The sequence below is a fragment of the Helicoverpa zea genome, chromosome 11 (assembly GCF_022581195.2).
Source record: "Helicoverpa zea isolate HzStark_Cry1AcR chromosome 11, ilHelZeax1.1, whole genome shotgun sequence".
In the NCBI taxonomy this organism is placed as follows: Eukaryota; Metazoa; Arthropoda; class Insecta; order Lepidoptera; family Noctuidae; genus Helicoverpa; species Helicoverpa zea.
This window is the reverse complement of record NC_061462.1, coordinates 2,715,656-2,738,323: the sequence shown is the minus strand read 5'-3', so window position 1 is coordinate 2,738,323 and position 22,668 is coordinate 2,715,656. Positions and strand designations below refer to the sequence as shown.

Sequence of the window (22,668 nt, the reverse complement as noted above, 5' to 3'; positions counted from 1 at the left end):
ACAGTTTCTTTAGGGTTCAATTAATATTTTTAGGGGGACGTAAGCAAAATCAGCAAAACGTTCAACAAAGCGATTTTATCAATAAAATCACCTTGTTATTCATAAGTCTAGTGGATCAATACCGGCTGCCTCATCGAAACGCTCCGGGTTCAGTACCACGAATTTACTCCAATCTGAATATATTACGAACATAATAGAAGGGTTTAATTTATATTGGAGTGGTGGTCTGGTGTCAAACTTGCCTGTGATTTATTAGACTGTACCTAAAATCAATTGGAAAAGGCGGCAGAGTTAGAATTAAATGATGCTCAAATGGTTTTGTACCCGCGTCGCTTTCTGAGGTAACCAATAGGTACTAAAGTCAATATTTTCAAGCTCACTTTATTTAAACAATACTTTGCTTGCATGATGCATAGAAGATAGTGATTGATCATATTATTGTGCGATAATAAACAAGATTTTACTAATTTTGTCATAAAGTTAAACTTAAATATTTTCTTCATAATGTCATCGAATTGTGAGCCTATGAAGCCACGATGGTCAAGCCAACAGTGGAAATATAGTCAAGAATGGTTACGCCCATCTTTTGTACGGATGGCTATGGCTAGAGGAAAACACCAGTTCAAGATAATTGAACTGTTTTCATTGTTTTCGTCATGCGTGTAATTGCTCAGTAATTGTGTGTTCCCTGTTATTTCTGCCTTGTAATTTGATGCTCATTATCCTGTAGTTCCTATTTTTTATTACGTTGGCTGTTGTTTTATAGTATAGGTATTAGTTTCTGCCGGCCGTATCAGCTACGTCCCAATGGAACTACTTCGCTTATGTCCATTCAATAGTGTTTCCATGAAAACATAACAAACATACAGACAAACATGCATACATAGATCGTTACAAAGTTTCACATCTTATAACCTTAACAGGATGTATTCATTTGAATATCTGAGCAACTGGCTTGGCAATAGGGTTCCCAAATCTTTCCTTTAATCAGATGCTAATTTGAAACCACTTTAAATATACTCAGTCATCATTCCTAATGTCGAAAAATACTTTTGTTTGTCTGTATCTAATAATAAACTGATATTTGCTAAACTAATTGGAAAATCTTGTCACGATACAGATACATTGTCAAAGCTTTTAATGGGTCAATAAAACACTAAAGTCGATTGAATCTTTTGAGCTCATTGATTTCAGAATTCAAACACGAGAACTGATTGAATATAACTGAAAGAGGCTCAATAATTGTAATAATTAAATTCTCATGAATACTGCAATTATTTAAATCACATTGTCCGTTTTATTTGCGGTTTTTATTTGAATTAATTTAATGCATTTCCATTTATATCTTTCCGCGTTTCAGCAATTAAGCAGGCGCGTATTATTTGCTCGTTTAATTTATTATTTCATGGAATAAAAGGCGTAAATAAGCTTATTTTTCCAGTGTTTGATTCCACTCGGGTTGATTGGTCATAAGCTCTCGGCTGTATCAATATATTAAATAATAAAAGCAACTGAAGTAAGTAGGTACCGAAAATTCCAAAAAATTACTACTTCAGATAATATACCAACCTTAACAAAGATTGAGTGAACTGGTAACAACTCATTGCGTAAATTCTGACAGCTAACATACATCATATAATATAGGTTTAACTAACATCCATCATACACAAGGTCTACATTACATAGCCTCCTGAGAACTACCCGTGTCAAGAGGATTTTAATTAAACACCCTTTGTAATTCATTATGAGAACTTTGAAGATGACGACCTCGTTGACGCAATGGTCACCATGCCGGACAGCCGAACTGATAGTCTCGGGTTCGATTATACAACGTACGGTCAACATTTGTGTGATAAACATGGGTGCACCATGTTGTCCTTGTGTTAGTCCCCAGCATAACACAATCTAATAAATAGCTTAATCATGAAGCTAACCAACCGTGTGTGACACTTAGGATGGTGAAAAAAGGAACTTCATTTTCATTATAAAAGCTAAACATGCTATATTGTGCTCACAGTTTATAATTTTGATCAGTTATTGTCCTTACTATAATTATAAAAGTTTGTAGGTGTATTATTAATCACCATTTCACGTGACAGCATATCATCTATTATAATGTATGTACATAGGTATTTTCTATATTTTATGAATTAAACATTTTAACATTTTACCTTATTATGCCCAAAATCATTCAGAAATTCACGCTGTTCATTAATGAGCACTTACTTTTTTTTGTCAAGTAGGTACTTATCGTTTTCCTGCAGTGGAAATCGAATCTCGGGGGAAATTTTACTTAATAACTTTTTAGTTAAAGCTATTACAATCTGGAATTATTTTTGTTAAATTTACTAAGTTTGTGACTGTCCAAGTGGCCAGCGTGCCAGTCAATTATATTATTATCGTCCAACTTGGAATATTGAATGAACAATGTTTCGTATTGTTTCAGAGTTTGATGGCGTTTATAAAGTTCGGGTATGCGCTCGTGGTGGTGACCCTGCTGCTCATGATATGGGCATCCCTGTCGAGAGCATTGGAAGTAAGTACATATATGAAAATTTGTTTATTTTCTTTAAAGAATCGAGATCTCTCTGTAATTGTCAAGTTATGGTTCAAACTCTCTATGACTTAAAACCGCTATTTATCTGAGTTTTGATGGAAACATGGAAGCTCTCACGAACTGAGGATTTCTTGATCAGTAGAACATACATGTTCTAATTAGTCAGTTCAATCTTATTGTGGGAACCAAGCCAGCTATTTAATTCTGACTTTATCCTTATAGTCGATTTTTGAGCAACCATTTTATTGGATTGGTGGTATCTATTCAATTTTAAAGGAAAATTATAGGCTAGCCACAGATAAAAATGCACAGAAACCATCAGGCTAATAGTTGCTATTTGGTTCAGAAATTATAAGACGCCGCACTTTAGCGAATTCTAGCAAAACAAGCAAAAATCCTTTCAACGAACAAATCTACCTAATCAAAACTTTGACCTCACCGAAATCAGAGGTGTTGAACATTTCCCAGTTTATTTTCTTCAGCGAAGAAACCTAGTTATTTGTTTTCGACAAACACGACTTCTAGTGAATCGTAAGAAGTTTGCCTCCTGTGGTTTGCGGCTCCGATTGGCTGGATTTTGCATATAAATATTCAAGCTGTGTTCTTCTTGGTCAATAATGTTTGGGATCTCCCATGAGCATCATGTTGTATGGTGAAATTCGTGATGGTTCAGAATGCTATTTACTCAAGATGAAAAAAAATTGTCTTCAAACAAAAACTCCGCCTTCATGTGTCTATCTCTTAAATTTTTGATTCTAAAATGAACCAGAAAACAGGTACACCCAAATTGTTTTCATTCAGCTTTTTGGTAGGTCCAACCCTACTCTCAGTGGATGGAATTTGATTTATTCTACCCATCCCTAAAGCAGTCCCGACCCTACCGGAAAGGGCAGTAAACATATAGGTAAAGATGCTAACGTTGTTTTCGAAGGGACCTACATTTCTGAGGTACCGTATTAGTCCTTTGTTTAGACAGGTGGACTAAGGGCTGGCACAGATGTAAAGCAGCTAAGAGAATTTTTACCTGAGGTCAATGTTGATAATAATTTAGCATTGAGTTGGATTAAGGTAAGGTAATATGGTTCACACTCAGTCGCTTGATTGTGGTATTCAAATAACATTCCAAAGTGAACCCCATACTTAAATGCATAGAATTCAATTTGTAAGAGTTAAAATAATTTAGAAGAAGTATAAAATCGCAATACATGAAAACTTTGACTCAACCCGTGAGGATGACTAATATTGGAAAACGGTTCACCAATATTTGGAAATTATTTGATCCAACGTTCGACACCAACTTTAGTCATACGGTTAAAGTTAAACTTTGGTAGTTGTGATGAAGTTGTAACCGTTTTGATATTAGAAGCGATATTAGTAAAATGGGTTTATTATGCGCATGAGATTATTACTGGCTTTCGGTAGACTTTTGAAGTTTTGAAGATTAAATGGAAGAATTATTAGAATTTTACGATATTTGAACATATGTACTACTTACTACTTACATATGTATATCTAGATTTACCCAAGTAGCTGTGCCCCACAGTTTCACTCACATTTCGAGATCACTTTCAGTAGGTATCTAAAAAGTTCCCTATTTCCCAGGCTCGCGACTATCTGTGTACGAAATCCGCTCAGTACTTTTGGCGTAAAAATACGACAGACGAACAGAGTTATTTTTGCAATTATAATATCAGTAAGAATAACACACACATTCTGTTCTCTTGAAAGCTCTAGACAGACAATTTAATCAGAAATCTCTACAAATAATACTCTCACTACGAATAAATCAGTTCAAGTAAAATTGTTAAGAAAAATCGTAGTTCAGAAGATAATATACAACGCTATTCACCCTTTTGCTCAGAATGGGGGGATACTATCGTATATCGTTTGCCAATGTCGGTAAGAAAACCAATGTGATCCGACGGGGATCGGTATTTATCTGAAGCTATTTCAATCCCGTTCTAAAATGTGATATAAAATCTTCTGTGGGAGGGATGGTTTATGAATATTGATTCAATTTGATATAACAATCTTTGATAACAGAGTAAAGGTAGGTACTGTAGTAAGTACAAAAAGTGTTTGACCTGACTGACACCTTACCTAGCCGGAAGGACTTAAGAGCATGAATTATGAAGTGGTATAAAGGAAATTTTATAAAACACATACGTCTTATATGTTGGAGAAGATGTTGCGAAAATGTCTGCGAACAGTTTGGTTTGAATTTTTCTTTTTTGATGTCTATAAATAGGTATTTTTAGCGATCTCAGAGTGTACTGTATCAAGTACACTTCTGCCAATTCCTTTGAGTAAAACCAGGTGTAATGTTATAAGCTCCATAAATAACGTAGATGACGACTAAGAAAGGAATTACAGAAATTCCCACTGGGACAAGAAAAATGGGAATTCAAGAGTACAAAGTCGTGGACAGTTTTTATGAAGATTTATGGACGCTGGTTTTTAATATTAGACTAAAATCAGTAAGAAATACTTAAGGACATGAGGTACTGTCTGTTCCCCGCGGTTTCACTCATTCTCAGAAGAACCACTATCCACTACTGCTTATAAGGTAGCTTATGTCCTTTCTTAGGCTACACAGTCTTGGTACCAATATTAATTTGGAACAGTTAACTAGATTTGCTGCGAAAGCCAAAGGCAGACAGAGTTACTTTTGCATTTAAAATAAGAGTTAAGATTCAGAGAGTATAGTCGTATATAGCTCAATCTTATACCCAAAAGAAAGGTTGGTTAAAAGAAAACTAAAACACATCCAGTTTAAAACGCAATGTGCAGATTCCGATCCATATCGTTGGAAAGCCAATCAGTGCTACAGAACAGGTGAGCCATTGAAGCATCGCTCAACACGTATGCTCTTCAAGGATAAGTATCTAATTTCCCGTCTCCAATCCAGTATGAGAACGGGGGAGTACCAAAAGGCTAAAAGGCTTGCAGCCACTTTAGAGCGCTAGTGTGTGCGATAGTTCCTCGAGTGTTTGTGTGGGAACAAAGCGGGCATCTCTCTAGATTTGATATTAAACAATGTGACCTGAACTTTGTGTACTATTTCAATTTGTTGCAGTCTCAGTTTGTTAGTTGTCCAGCGTATGAAGATAATGGCGTACAAAGATGGCCTTTGCAGAGAGTTGATAATTGTAGTGGTATTTCATCAGCCCAACCTTTTTCTAAATAAATAGTGGTATATAGACCGTTGAAATTAATTTTTCAGGTCAATTCAAATGCCAACTGTACTCTCTGAAAGACTTGTAAATATGGACTCAACGCGGCCTAAACAGATGATAATTTCATAGAAATTTCCATCCCTCAAACTTTCGATGTCTAAAATCATTCAATCAAATATGTTCCTGATCTCGCTCTGCAGTACATCCAGATTTTAAAAAAGTGAACGCTTTCTGCGTTCCTTTTGTTTCCAACACTCAAGAACTGCTCTGTATGCAGTGTGCTTCAGATCGGCTGAGTGTAAAACTATCTGTGGTAAACTGCAGAATCCATTAAAAGCTGGCTCTTTGAACATACACGCACATTAGTACTTATATTCTGATGTTTAATCGCAGGGCTTCGCGTATAATTTCAGTTTGACTACCTCTATATTCATGAGGTATATTTTGTCTAACGAAAATCATAGTGGACTGTAGATAATGAAAGTACCAGCCTATGAAAAGAACAATTGGGGTGATCAAGTATGGAAAATCTGTGTAAACCTATGAAGTCATTTTCTGTGTTAGGTACTAATAACAGGATTTCTGAGCATCTATATCGACGCTTATTATCTCTTCTTTTAATGGAAACCTCTTCTTTTAAAGGCCTTCTAGTCAAGGCCTATGAAACAAAACTTATATTTTGCTAGTGAAATCAGAAAGATCTCAAAACTGCAGTAACATAGACGGGCCTTATAAAATTTTATCTCCAACTTGAAATACACTAGCTGTTAAGATTCGGGGCGTGGATATAAGTGGGCTATTATTTAGCATAACGTATATTCAGCATATACCGAGCCTTTCAAAAGGAATATTTGGCTGGGGTATTATCCGGGACAATAACAAGGTTACGGGTCTCATTGTCAAAGATATACTGTTTGTAGCAGATTTACTTGCCGTTGTGATGTTTTGGGGAGATAGTAAAGACTTGAAATGGTGCTAAAATATATTATTATCCACGCCTGTACTTCTATAAAAAGAGTAGAGGGGATCATAAATCCTTATAAATGTAAGACTGGGTGCTCCCCGAGGTTACACCTGCACCTCGAGGGAACTACCTCACCACGCTTTGGTAAAAGTAACTTAAGTTCTTGCTCGAAACTATCTGCGTACATATCTCCCATTTAAATTATTTGGCGAGACAGATAGATACTTTCTACTTTAAGGACACTTATTGGCATTTCATAAATGCAGACTATCAGCCAATGTAAACTATTTGACGGGAAAATTCGATAAATCTTTCCTGATTCATAAATCAACAGCTATAACATGTAACCATCATGATAGATACTGACCTATTGACTTTTGTATGTCTTCAAGCAAGCAAAGAGATTTCACGACCTACATTCTTTATAGTGAACATTAAATATTACTTATTTTAATGATCTAAGAGTCATAAGAAGATGGTCATCAATTTCTGTCATAACTTGAATTTTACGGCCCGTTATGAAGTCGTTTCTGTTAAGTTTAAAATCTATTTGGTCATTAAAATTTTATTCAGGAAGATTTTAATATTACTTATGGCCGGCTTGCACTTAACTTAATTATCCCCATGGGCAAATCTCAGGAATTAAAAAAACACGACAGTTCTATTAAACCATGGACTTTCTTGCCCGTTCTTCTCGATAGGAAGCTACTTTTGGAATTTGAAAGTGGAATTTAGAATTAGACCTTATTATATTTTTAATATTCATAAGTGCTTATAAAAGCCTAAATGTAATTAATTACTTTACTTTGATTTTGAAGTTTTTTTAGGTAAAATTACTTACACGTACACAGATTGCTCACTTAGACATATAGTTCAAGAATATTTCTATAAATAGTGACTTTATGAACTAAAATAATGCCTTATTTCCATGATAAAATAATAATTTATACCAGCAAAAATCCAAGCATATTTGTGTACTTCTTACATATATCTATGACACGACTAGGTCAAAGACATAAGTATATGAAACAGCCTCTTAACCAGTCTAGCTGAAGATTTATGTATTTTTGTGATCTAGTTTTATTTAGTACAGTTTTGGACTATTGTTAGAGAAAATAATATTATTTGTAGAGTACCTTCCTACGAATATAACTGTCTTATGTCTAGGGTTAAAAATAAATCTTCCCATGCCTACTTTGTTTTGTAGCTAGATATTATAGCATATCTAAATAATAATATGACCTTCAATGCACTAAAACATTCTGTTTATCTAGAAATATCTCTTTTCATTCAGAAAGAAATGACGATTAAGGTACTTTTTTTTTTTTTTTTTTTTAATTTATTAATTTATTCCTTTATTTCAGGCAACTAGGGCCCATAAAAATACAAATACATATACATCATTCATAAAAATACTTATAAACTAATACATAGAATTATCCATATCAATTTATTTATTTATTTAATTATTTACTAGCTGTTGCCCGCAACTTCGTCTGCGTAGGCAATATAGAATAGTCAAAATACTACTTATCCCGTAGGTGCATTCTTTCACGTGACAGTATAATTAGGATTAGCACTTAGCAGTCGCATAGATTCATTGATCAAGGTTGTGTTGTGGATGTGACCATTTATCTAAACAAAAGAAGTAAAGTTTGTGACGTTGTGAATATCTCTGGATCTAGTCAGCCAATTTGGAAAATTATTACGTATGGTGCGTAAGTAATTTTCACAGGAAACAGTTATAATCTACAGGCCCGCCGTAAGCGGGCGTGCAGCGCGTGCACAGCACGCGGGCGGCACGTCCTAGGGGGCGGCAAATCTAGCGAGTTATCACGTAATATTTAAAAAATACAATATATTTTTACCAATGATTTGATTTCAATATTTCCGAACACAGCAATAGCGCTAAGAATATTACTTACACTGCCGGTTTCAATTAGGTACATCTGTTGAAAGGACATTTTCAAAATTAAAGATTCTTAAAATCGATTTAAGATCAACCAGTGGCGTAGCGTGGGGCAAATGCTATTTAGGGGGCGGCAAAATTAAACCAATAAAATTTCAGAAAAAGCCGCCCTAGCTTTGGTCGTCTCCTATCAATTTTGACTGTTTTACCCTTTGCATCCCCAAAAAAATTCGCGCTCGCTGCGCTCGCAGCTCCATGTCAGATATCGCATTTTATCTTTGTTTAATTGTTGAGGCATTCAATTCCGAACAACATTTTTCGCGCACGTCCGTTATGGCTTTTTATGATAATATGTTTACTTCATGAAAACTAAGGAAAAAATCGCGCTCGCTTCGCTCGCGGCTTTTGCACTTCACTTCTGTGCATATCTTACTTTTTGACTTAGCTTTGTTAATTAACAGTGGTTTTTATTTGTTTTGTGTCCTTAGACTAAAAAATTTTCGCGCTCGCTCCGCTCGCGCTTCCTTACATATGAAATGTGCCTTGGAAGTTTTCAATGGGAAACCCACCAAGTAACATATTTTACTGACTTTAAACATTGTTATAGATATTTAAGTGCGTTAGTTTAAGTTAATCACAATCTTTCAATACATAGGGGCCACTTGGGTAATGATTGCACTGCATTGATGCCCTAAGCAATTGCTTAGTTTGCTTATGGGCTAACCCAGGACTGCTTAGGTTACTCTGAACATTTCAAGTAAATAAAAAGTTATGTGTAATGTATGTTATGTATTGCAATAGTTATTTATCCAAAAGTAGGTGGGGTTTCTGCAATCAGAGCGGTGCATGTACATATTTTTTTCTGTTGGACAAGTAAGATGGATATGAATGGGCGGGGAGGGTCCGGACCCCCTGGATCTACCCTCCCCCCCCTTATATATTTTTTGTCAAAACGTATGTAGTCGTAGGGCGGCATAATCAGTTTTGCACGCGGGCGAACAAACAGCTAGCGGCGGGCCTGATAATCTATGTCTATATGCTTTGAGTCTGACAAAGCTGTCATTTGTACATTTTCTGCAGCTGCTGCGACTAATCAGAAGCCAGAAAGTCTGTCAGTTTCACCATGGATATCGTCTTGTGTAGTGAGACTGGATTGAAGATAGGTAGATAGGTAGTCGCTCCAAGCAAAATATTGGTACTCAAACAGATTCGGTGACTGGAAGGCAAGACCAACATAGTTGGGGAATAGCTGGATGGATGATAAAATGAGTCATCATCATCAGCAGGCGCATAGGGTAGGATAGTTTCACTACTGGGGAGAAACACTTGTATGACGGGGATTTTCTGTGCACTTACTCACTATGGTAAGGCTGACCCCACATTAGGCGTGCGCGATCCTCGGGCGTGTGAGTAGCGCGGGCGTCGCGAGCGTGCTGCGTAAACGTCGCGTTTTGCTGCCCTGCGGCATGTGTGAAGAATGCAAGCGACGCGCTCGCGGCGAGCACGCGGCGCTCGAGTTGCGTTCTTACCCCTTCGCCCGCTATCCCCGCCGCCCGCTAAACGCCTTAGCCCGCGCTACTCACACGCCCGAGGATCGCGCACGCCTAATGTGGTGGCCTAAGCCGGGACTCCACCGAAATGTTTGCATTAGTTCACGAATAGGCAAAATGTACGTATCTGTGAGAGTCCACTTCATGTGTTCGTACTTGAAACCTGCAGTTTTGCCAAGATTTTCAAAATGTACTCTCGCAATTTGTCATTTCTTGGTGGAGCCAGCAAATCAAAAGAAACAGAAGTGTTGTATACTGTGCGTCACTACCGCACACCGGGAAAATTTCGCTCTTGCGGAGGACGTTTATATACCATATTTTGTGTCACACAGGACGACAGTAAGTATCCACCGAAACACTTTCAAAGATCTGATGAACGAACAAATCAGACCTGACTTGGTCACCTGGGGCCAATCAGAGCTCTATGAAGCGATCATATGCTTTGGCTCCTACTGTTATTGTGGTTTCTGAAAATTTATTCACCTCATTCAACGATGAATGTAATTCTGATGGTACTATTAAGAACACTTACTTAGCGCAGAAGCTGACGTTGGCAGGTCGACTCTTTTGACTTCTCGAATAGGATACCATTGGTTTTTGTGCAATGCACACCTGCAATGCATGCTGGATTAGGATAGGATACAGGTGGATAGGATTTGTAACAGAAAACAATTCTGTCTTTGTGATTGAATGACATCAAACGTAGTTTTATATAAAAGGTGTTTTTTTAGACTTGGCTCGGGTCTTACTGAGACTGTTCGTAATCGTGACCAGTGTATTTGCGATCAGAAGTTGAAAGTAAGCATGTCTCTGGTATGCGACGCGCAATTTGTGCGTTTTCAGACGCATAAAGCATTTTACGTGTGTATGGTATTAAATCGAGAAAGCTCCCATTTCTTATCTGCACTTTGTATCTGGGCTTGTTCTTAAAGCTACAGAATCCTACATTACCTACCTACCTCACGCTTAGCACACGCTCACGCAGATCCTACTTTCTTCTAGGATTAAGTTTACATATTTTGCATCAGAAAAAATAATTAAGGTCTACTTAATACTACTCACTCAAAGTAATTTGTTTTCACATTAAGGCGCGGCTCCACCGCGGTGCACGGAGAGGCTAGGCACGTGTATTAAGCTTCGCTTTGTAAGAAAATGTATGTGGTTGTGTCCACTGCAACCCACGGAGAGGCTACGCATGAATTGACGTCATTGATACACGCGTGGCTTGCTCGAATAGGCGGTTACATAGCTCAACGCTGTCAACGTGGGTCTACGTTTCCACTGGAGTACACGAATAAGACCCACGACTATGTACAGCTCGGTTATCGCAGAGCAGTTTTCAGTCATTCACGTTGTGGAACGGACGCGTTTCGTGTTTCTCGTATACATATATCGTATCGAGGTACTCATAGAATGGCATTGGTACTGACTTTGCTAGACAGTTCTTCTGACGATGAATCCGAAAGTGAGATTGATGATCATTGACACACGCATAGCTTGCTCGAATAAGCGGTTACGTAGCTCAACGCTGTCAGCGTGGGTCTACCCGTGCGCCGTGCCACGCTATACATAGTCGTGGGTCATATTCGTGTACTTCAGTGGAAACGTAGACCCACGTTGTCAAACAAATGAATACACGCAGCTAAAATGCGCCGCGTGTCCGTGCACAGCGTGCACTGCGGTGGAACCGCGCCTTTAGTGGAAGATAAGCTAAACTATGTTTATGAAAAAATCCTGATATGAACTCCATCTGTAACTTTAAATGATAATTAATTGTTCCACTAAAGTCATCATTTTTGACATAATGTTCAAAAAATAATTTAGATGGCACCGTTTTAAATTTGGCTGAGAACTATTCATTTTCCTTTCATCAAGGTAATAATTATAATTTTATTTTGATGGGGCACGGCAAACTGACAAACTCTATTGAAATGTCTATCGAAAAATTACACTACGTGTTAAAATATGGTGAATTACGGAAAATACACAACTCCATCTGTTGAAATAATAATCCTCTATAAAGAATGTATGGTAATTTATTGTCATTTACCACCTCGCTCCTTTGACAAATTTGATGTATTTTATTTAACACAGATTACCACAGATGGAGCTACTTTAACCTTGGCTAAACAAAATTTTCATGTTTTTTTTTCTTCCGAAGTTACTTATGAAGGTGTGATTTTCTGTGTAAAGGTTAATAATAGGCCGATCAACTTATATAAGTACAACATTCAAATGTACAGTTTTGACAAACAGATTGCGTGTCGTAAAATTTTACATCTTGAATTCACAAAATTAATCATATCTTTTGATAGAGTCAATCGATTTCGATAAAACAAAAACTAAGTAATACCCCAAGTTACGTAGAATTTTTGTATATAAGCATTGTCTGCATTGAATTCGTAGATTTTACGTGAATCCCGAACAAACAAACAGATAAACAGACAAACAGACAAACAGACAAACAGACAAACAGACAAAAATGACAAAAATGATGGAAATGGGTTCTGTTAGTTATCCTTTAACATGCTGGCTATTTTTTTTGTCAATTTCTTCAATGTACAAAAATTACTTTTCTACAGATTTATTATATGTATAGATGATAGGTAACTTCACAGCTTACAGTACATTACATTAAATCATCATACAAAACATTACGCCAATTATGAAGTATATACAATACTATATCTATAAAAACTTTAACATACTATAAATACATAACAAATATTCTTAAAACTACTGCACACGATGTGTCGGCGTCGTGTTTCGCTGACTGGTGTACGGTGTACCGCTACTGATGGTTTAAATGTCATGCAGTTCCGAAACCTGACAAGTAGGTGCCATTTTGACTGTTAACGTCATTGCTTGCACCCACGCTGTATAAGAAGGAATCTTTGCTCACCAGATATAGGTAAATAATCCGAGGATGCAGTACAATACTCTAACAATTTTAACACCCCTGATCGTCTCAACGGAATGTTGCTTTCTTAAAAGTCTCTTATCCTATGGTTGCAACACTTTAAAAAGACATTTCAACATTATTGTCAAACATTAGAGGAGCAATATAATTTAATTGGTCCTACGGGTCGCTTCCAAACGATCGAGACAAGACATTAAGCAGGCGATAAAATTACTTGAGGATTCTAAATACACTTTTATACTATAGGAAGATTATTTTCCTATAGGAAGATTAAAAATTGATTATTTCTAGCTTCCGCCAGCGGTTTCACTGACGTTCCGCAAGAGCTTTTTCAAGCACCTGGATATAATATAATACAAAGTATAGCCGTTAAACCCTTCCTCCATTCACGGTTTATCTGGCACTGCAAGATTTTTTAAAATCGGACTAATAGTTCTGAGATTAGCGCGTTCAAGCAAACAAACATAGGTAGGCTCTCTTCAGCTTTATGATACTACTTAATATCTATGGGTCACAGAATGTAGTTTGATTTATAGTTTAATGAAAACAGTGCATACAAGTTATCATTTTGTTTTACCAACTGTTGCAATAATATTTATCACAAAATATAATAAATGGCTCCATAACACATTATTACCTATTCAATTATGAATACATACATGCCTACAACGATTACCTACATAATTGCAAACACAAAATGATTGCGTAAAATAATTGGCCGATGTGTGCTTACATTGCTTGTGTTACCATAATGCTAATATTTGTTTTATTCCCATAAATATAATAATCATATACCCACTGGGTTTTACGTTGGATAACATTACTTTCCGCCAGCTAATTGTTTATAGCAACTTAGCAGAAGCGACATTGCTCATTGATGTTATATAGGAACATACACAGAACAATACCCGATATACATATTTTATGCAAATAAATTCATACTTATGCTTATATTATAAATATGAAACTAACTCCATTCGTCTGCCTGATGCGCTTTCACGTCAAAACGACTGTACCACCTGGGACCTGACTAGAATCTGCGACAGGACATAGGCTACTTACTTCCGATGAAAGTGGATATCGCGGGACGTGAGTAGAACCGCGTGCAATAGCTACTTATCAAATAAAAGTTGAATTCTGAATCCCAAAACGGATTTAAATTTTTATTCCGGTCCAAAAAGCATGTTTGTTATGTACTCAGACCCAACAAATTATAAACGAAAACATTCGCTTAAAAGTACATGTGTTATATTAACCAAATTGATGCGAGTCCCTGGGAGGGTTTGGCCCTCATGCCCTCAACCCGCTATTACTTACCATATCGCTATGTGCATAAAATCTAAAACCCCAAAACATGGAACTTTCGGATCGTGTACCAATCCATTTTGTTTTTGTTTGTAGCGTAGTTAACTTTTTTGTGTATTTGCGAACATGAATTTGGTCCGAAACGTGATTTGACTATTAAACTTAAGTTGGTCAGAACGTAGTTTAGGTACTTAATATTACAGAGGTATAGTTTTCAAATATGTATAGTAATTATCTATTTCTATTTATAATCGTAACTGACTTTGAACGACGTCGAATAAGTAATGATCGCCTTACTCATATTCTGAAAAATCAGAAATAGATAGTCAATTAATTATATATAACTTAATTAAAAACGAAGGCAAATAACACTAACATACAGTTCTACAATTATTAAATAGTTAAAGTTTTTAATTAAACTAATAAAATACCTACAAAATTAATTGCAAACTTCTACCGTAGTACCTACCAGCTTTCCTAGCCACATTGAATACAAACAAACTTAGTTAACGAAACTAACATTCAATAACTCCCAACGTTATAAATTGCGATCGTTTTTCAGAAACTGGAACTGCAAATGAATTGCATTATAGAAATCAAATGCAGGAATTCCTTTGTATTTTTAAGTTCCGGAAAGTTAGCTCACTGCGATTTATTTTATACTAGCTGTTGCCCGCAACTTCGTCTGCGTAGGCAATATAGAATAGTCAAAATACTACTTATCCCGTAGGTGCATTCTTTCACGTGACAGTATAATTAGGATTAGCACTTAGCAGTCGCATAGATTCATTGATCAAGGTTGTGTTGTGGATGTGACCATTTATCTAAACAAAAGAAGTAAAGTTTGTGACGTTGTGAATATCTCTGGATCTAGTCAGCCAATTTGGAAAATTATTACGTATGGTGCGTAAGTAATTTTCACAGGAAACAGTTATAATCTATGTCTATATGCTTTGAGTCTGACAAAGCTGTCATTTGTACATTTTCTGCAGCTGCTGCGACTAATCAGAAGCCAGAAAGTCTGTCAGTTTCACCATGGATATCGTCTTGTGTAGTGAGACTGGATTGAAGATAGGTAGATAGGTAGTCGCTCCAAGCAAAATATTGGTACTCAAACAGATTCGGTGACTGGAAGGCAACACCAACATAGTTGGGGAATAGCTGGATGGATGATAAAATGAGTCATCATCATCAGCAGGCGCATAGGGTAGGATAGTTTCACTACTGGGGAGAAACACTTGTATGACGGGGATTTTCTGTGCACTTACTCACTATGGTAAGGCTGACCCCACATTAGGCGTGCGCGATCCTCGGGCGTGTGAGTAGCACGGGCGTCGCGAGCGTGCTGCGTAAACGTCGCGTTTTGATGCCCTGCGGCATGTGTGAAGAATGCAAGCGACGCGCTCGCGGCGAGCACGCGGCGCTCGAGTTGCGTTCTTACCCCTTCGCCCGCTATCCCCGCCGCCCGCTAAACGCCTTAGCAGTTAAACGTCAAGGAGAGCAGCGCGTGCGCGACGCGAGCGCGCTGCAAATGCCGCAGGGCAGCAAAACGCGACGCTCACGCAACGCGCTCGCGACGCACGCGCGGCGCCCGCGCTACTCACACGCCCGAGGATCGCGCACGCCTAATGTGGTGGCCTAAGCCGGGACTCCACCGAAATGTTTGCATTAGTTCACGAATAGGCAAAATGTACGTATCTGTGAGAGTCCACTTCATGTGTTCGTACTTGAAACCTGCAGTTTTGCCAAGATTTTCAAAATGTACGCTCGCAATTTGTCATTTCTTGGTGGAGCCAGCAAATCAAAAGAAACAGAAGTGTTGTATACTGTGCGTCACTACCGCACACCGGGAAAATTTCGCTCTTGCGGAGGACGTTTATATACCATATTTTGTGTCACACAGGACGACAGTAAGTATCCACCGAAACACTTTCAAAGATCTGATGAACGAACAAATCAGACCTGACTTGGTCACCTGGGGCCAATCAGAGCTCTATGAAGCGATCATATGCTTTGGCTCCTACTGTTATTGTGGTTTCTGAAAATTTATTCACCTCATTCAACGATGAATGTAATTCTGATGGTACTAATAAGAACACTTACTTAGCGCAGAAGCTGACGTTGGCAGGTCGACTCTTTTGACTTCTCGAATAGGATACCATTGGTTTTTGTGCAATGCACACCTGCAATGCATGCTGGATTAGGATAGGATACAGGTGGATAGGATTTGTAACAGAAAACAATTCTGTCTTTGTGATTGAATGACATCAAACGTAGTTTTATATAAAAGGTGTTTTTTTAGACTTGGCTCGGGTCTTACTGAGACTGTTCGTAATCGTGACCAGTGTATTTGCGATCAGAAGTTGAAAGTAAGCATGTCTCTGGTATACGACGCGCAATTTGTGCGTTTTCAGACGCATAAAGCATTTTACGTGTGTATGGTATTAAATCGAGAAAGCTCCCATTTCTTATCTGCACTTTGTATCTGGGCTTGTTCTTAAAGCTACGGAATCCTACATTACCTACCTACCTCACGCTTAGCACACGCTCACGCAGATCCTCCTTTCTTCTAGGATTAAGTTTACATATTTTGCATCAGAAAAAATAATTAAGGTCTACTTAATACTACTCACTCAAAGTAATTTGTTTTCACATTAGTGGAAGATAAGCTAAACTATGTTTATGAAAAAATCCTGATATGAACTCCATCTGTAACTTTAAATGATAATTAATTGTTCCACTAAAGTCATCATTTTTGACATAATGTTCAAAAAATAATTTAGATGGCACCGTTTTAAATTTGGCTGAGAACTATTAATTTTCTTTTCATCAAGGTAATAATTATAATTTTATTTTGATGTGGCACGGCAAACTGACAAACACTATTGAAATGTCTATCGAAAAATTACACTACGTGTTAAAATATGGTGAATTACGGAAAATACACAACTCCATCTGTTGAAATAATAATCCTCTACAAAAAAATGTATGGTAATTTATTGTCATTTACCACCTCGCTCCTTTGACAAATTTGATGTATTTTATTTAACACAGATTACCACAGATGGAGCTACTTTAACCTTGGCTAAACAAAATTTTCATATTTTTTTTTCTTCCGAAGTTACTTATGAAGGTGTGATTTTCTGTGTAAAGGTTAATAATAGGCCGATCAACTAATATAAGTACAACATTCAAATGTACAGTTTTGACAAACAGATTGCGTGTCGTAATATTTTACATCTTGAATTCACAAAATTAATCATATCTTTTGATAGAGTCAATCGATTTCGATGAAACAAAAACTAAGTAATACCCCAAGTTACGTAGAATTTTTGTATATAAGCATTGTCTGCATTGAATTCGTAGATTTTACGTGAATCCCGAACAAACAAACAGATAAACAGACAAACAGACAAAAATGACAAAAATGATGGAAATGGGTTCTGTTAGTTATCCTTTAACATGCTGGCTATTTTTTTTGTCAATTTCTTCAATGTACAAAAATTACTTTTCTACAGATTTATTATATGTATAGATTGAAAAATGAAAAAGTAAAGCTATTTCAATGGTATTTCTTTTCATGCCAATATTATGGCTCGCTGATGTTCGCGGACATTTTAGAAATGCTCGCACGCAATTTTTCTATTACTCTTTAGTAGAGAGACTAGGAAAGAATAAATATTTTGTATGTACATCACAGTGCCGCACACCAGAGGCTCTCGCTTATAGATACAAATTATTTCAGTTAAATCTAGGGAAACCAACCGACGCGATGTATAAAAACATAATTAAGTATGTTTAACTATGCTGTTTCCACTCATCTCATAAATACTACATTGAGCATGTTCTTTCAATAGCCTGTAAGTTCTAAATATCAAAGCAAACACAAGGAGCTTTAACCGCAAAAAGGCTTTTAAAAGTCCACATAAACGCCCTTAACCTATCCAAAAAACAATGGAACTTGTACTAACAAAAGATCCTTGATTGATGACTAGACAAGTCTCTAATAAAGTGGTCTTTTGTAGCACTTATCATCGCTCGCTTTAATTCCCGCGAACAACGGAGAGTACAAATTATGGACGTCCATCCGAATAAGTTCAAGATGTTGGAGCCATTTAACTTGGCTCTCAAGATGGATAGCGATCTATTTGTTTGGTTTTTAATTTATTTGAAGGCATTCTGTAATTAAATCTGCTAAAATGGTGGTGTAGACCTAGATTGTGTCCTTATTGGCTACAAGCTTCTGGTTGCAAAGCATTGATGAGTTTCAGGCCTTTAACCAGACATGCGAGACTCCAAAGAGAGATACAGTAAAGTAAATGACTGTTCAACAACTACAGTAACTCCAAAACGCTCTTAGTTTAGTTATTCATCCTTTTCTTACATTTTTGTAGACACAAAACATTGTTGGAAGAGGCAATATGATGTTACTAGAGCACGTAGTGTGACTTTGACATATCAAGCTTGACCAAGTAACGCCAATCTCACTAATATGTAATAGGAAACCGAGACCGTTTCAATTGATTTGAGTTCATTGTCAATTTATGTTGTAGTACTATTAGGTACATATAGTACATAACACTATTATTATTTGTTTTCTACGGGAAACTTAAAGTGAATGTATAAATGACTCTTCTTTAGACTCTTTACTTTCTCCTTTATTGTCCATGCAGAACTTTCTGAATGCTTGACACACATATAGGGTCTTTTAGAATTGGCAATCGCCCTATCTCTCTACATTCTACAAGGACCTAATTCAGAAAAATCACAAAGTAATAGTAATAACACAAAAGAATTCATAAGCGGAGTATTCTTCCTACTCTGTTCAATGATTTTAATAGCTGTGATCGCGTCCGTATATATTTACTGCCAAATCACTTTTTCATATAAACAGGTCTTCACTAGCTTACCTACGCAGTTTCCTACATCATTAACATCCCAAATTTCTCCCTTCCAGCTCCACGTAGACACAGGGCATCCACCATGCCTGTTCCAAGCGCTATGTTCCTGCTCGAAGCCAGCTGGGGACCTGGGCATCGTGACCTGCAATCACGTTCCGATCCTCAGGGTGCCAGCCACTATCAACAGCTCGAAGGTCTTCATGCTGCAGTTGACTGGCAATCAGATCAGGGATTTGGAGCCACAGTTCTTTCAAGCTACAGGTTAGTTGAGTATGTACATTCGAGGAGTACCTAATCAAAGAGTATATGGGCCTTATTGAAATATTTTTCCAGCCCATTTGCGTGTATCAAGAAAAAATATAACAGGGATAAAATTCTTACTTTTATAAACGACAACTTTAGAAAATAAAATGTATTTGAGGTCTGATTGTCCTTTCTTTTACGAATAAAACGTTCAATGAATAAGAAATCTGACTATGAGTTGGAATATGGTTAAAGAAACATCTAATAATATTTTTCTTAGTTTAACCTACACTCGCATTCATATAAATGCATCGTAAAATAAATATAAACGACTACATAAAGTCTCAGTTACAGAAGAACATAGAGTCAAACATAAAGACAAAACAACAACAAGAATGAATTTAATTCTACAATTAGCAGCCTGCATTCATAAAAGCAACAACTTTGATATACAACTTCCTGCAAGAAATGTATGCATAATAGAATTACAGTTTAATTTTCATTAAAAGTTACACAATGGTAAATTATAATGATGCAAGTTTAACTTTCGCGGTTTGTAAAGCTGATGAGTTAATGTTAACTGATTTTCAAGTAGGTATATTGATGTAGGAGTTCAGATACAGTGTACTCGCTTTTTCAATTTTCATTTAAATTACATTTTCTGAAATAACACACTTTTTCAAAAGTATATTTTACTACGGATTCAGCCGCGTCCCGTGTAAACTACTGCCCTTATCCAAATGAAATACAGCATATGTTCGCCACGGATAACGTAACAGTGAAAGAATATTTCAAATCGATCAAGTTTCGGAGCCTATTCATGTCAAACAATCAAATCTTTCCTCTTTATAATATAAGTGTAGATTATCAACTAGAATAATCCAACGATATCTCAAAACTTTTCATGACAATCGCGTCAGCTTTTTGAACTTACGAAGTCTATTTCGTCACATAATTTCTACTCAACCATTCCGTGGTACGGACAAACAACACCACTTTTACACCACAGAAATAAAGAAAAGTCACAAACAAGTACGAATGCCAGCTAGATTACGCCGTAAACATGCATATTTGATGGTACAAGCATAAATTCTCATCTCCCTGACTGAGCGCCATTTGCGACTGACACGGCGAATATAATAAGCGAAGGTTTGTCTTAATCCTCCACTCAGCATTTCATACTGTAGACTGTACATAAGTAAACCCTTTAAATATGTGACGCTGAGCTAGATACGGTTAAATCTGCTGTTAGGTTGAGCAAAGAGTCAGCAGTTTTAGACTAAATAAATAAGTACTCTCGCTGTGAAAACTAATTTTGAGAAAGGATTAGATGGGTCTGGTGATGAAATTAAAGGTCCAATTGATAAAGAAGAGTAAGAATGGGAGTCGTTTAAAATAAACCGTAATCATAAACATGGTTCTTTCGACATCATTATAATAATAACCTAAAACCATAAACTCATAAATGGAATCATTCATGACTTCCACGAAGCTGAAGCTCTAAAACACAATGTTTACTGGCAAACAAATTAGAACATTGCAAAGGGTAGGGTAAAGTTCAGAATAAATAAACACGACCACACGACTGTCCGCTCTGATGTTCTCGAGAGTTGTGGTCAAGTTTGTTTATTTGGAACTTGAATTCAACATATCCATATTTACTTTTTGTTTGACGATGAATTTCGCCAATGTTTCCACTTTCAATATCATCATTTAGAATCAGCTATTATTATTTTGGTTAAATCAAACATACATTATCGTAAGATACTCTGTCATATAATATCTTTCCGAAGCCACACGCGCCCGTGAGGATCTTGAAAAATCTTACCGCCTTAAATAAATAATGACGCTGTTAACATTTACAAACGACCTCCATCTTCGCATTACCTGAATCGGAAATAACAAGGATGTATATCAATACACAAAGCATCCTTTAAGACGAGATTAACAATTTAATGAACACCCCTAATATCCTAAGCTTCAATTGAAACGGTTGTTATTCTCACATAATCTAACAGAGACGATTAATTCCAGGCTTGTACCGGCTTGCAATTAACGAGAACCCGCTAGAGAGTGTCCATGAAGAGGCGTTCTATGGGCTCGACAATACACTTTGGGAATTGGAACTGCGACAGGACAAATTGACGTCTGTGCCTAGCAGGTCGCTCAGATACTTGCAGAAACTAAGGCTCCTGGATCTGACAGGTGATTTATGTTTAGAATTTCTACTTCAATTTAAGTTGTTGGTGTAAATTTTGAACTAGTAATGGCGTATTGGAGATCAAATTTAAGTGCTGCTTTTGAAGCAAGCAAAGTTTAGAAGTTTTGGACCCAATATTGAGTCTTGGGCGTAAAATACTTGGAGATTGTGAAATATATTCCCTGAAGATTTAACAAACTTTGTGCCTATATTTGAGGTCATAGTCGAAATATTAGTGTTTCGTGTTTTGGTAAATGCCTTTGAGCTTCACGGAAAATTAACCTACGGTAATACACATCGAAGTGAACTGAGACGATTCGAGCTACAAAATGGTTCTCTAAGTTGTTTCAGATTAGAATCTCGTGGAGTAGACAAAGTAATTACTCGCTCTGTAGTCTGAAAATTGTCTGCTGAAGATACAAACTTTACGAATTACGAAACAACATGATATTTAACGAGTCGTACAATATCGATACCTGATCCTATTTTGATAATCGATTAACAATATTGGTTTTACGATTCCAGGGAACGAGATAACAGACATTTCTGGTGACAATTGGCGAGGTTTAGAACATACGTTAACAACATTGATTCTAGCAGATAATTCTATAGCGAATCTGCCACTTGATGCTTTCTCCAGCTTGCCTATGCTAGAAACCCTGGATTTGCATGGAAACCATTTGTCTGTGATCGATAGTGGAGTCTTCCGAGATGGGATGAGCAGACTTAATAGGGTAAGTTAAAATGATTATGAGACATACATACTTGTATGATATACATAAAGAGAAGTATTTGCACGAAGCTGGCACTACGATCAAAAGGCGGTTAGAGCAAAAGGCATTGAAAAAAAATGTTTGAATTTCTTTAAAATACAATTAAAGCCATTTTCACTTCGGTTTCCCCTATCGTAAATGCTGAAATTACTTTGCCAATTTTTGAAAAC

The 22,668-nt window shown here is 36.8% G+C and overlaps 1 protein-coding gene across 2 annotated transcripts in view; it reads left to right on the top strand.

Annotated features, from left to right (window-relative positions):
* LOC124634301 (chaoptin) overlaps positions 1 to 22,668 on the top strand; it is an 84,641-nt gene that overhangs the window by 47,454 nt on the left and 14,519 nt on the right. For both annotated transcript variants that reach the window (XM_047169831.1, XM_047169830.1), the window contains exons 2-5: positions 2,447 to 2,536; positions 19,339 to 19,543; positions 21,560 to 21,730; positions 22,251 to 22,459. In XM_047169831.1, the coding sequence (XP_047025787.1) occupies positions 2,453 to 2,536; positions 19,339 to 19,543; positions 21,560 to 21,730; positions 22,251 to 22,459 (669 nt within the window). In that variant the 5' untranslated portion in view covers positions 2,447 to 2,452. The remainder of the gene's footprint in view (positions 1 to 2,446; positions 2,537 to 19,338; positions 19,544 to 21,559; positions 21,731 to 22,250; positions 22,460 to 22,668) is intronic.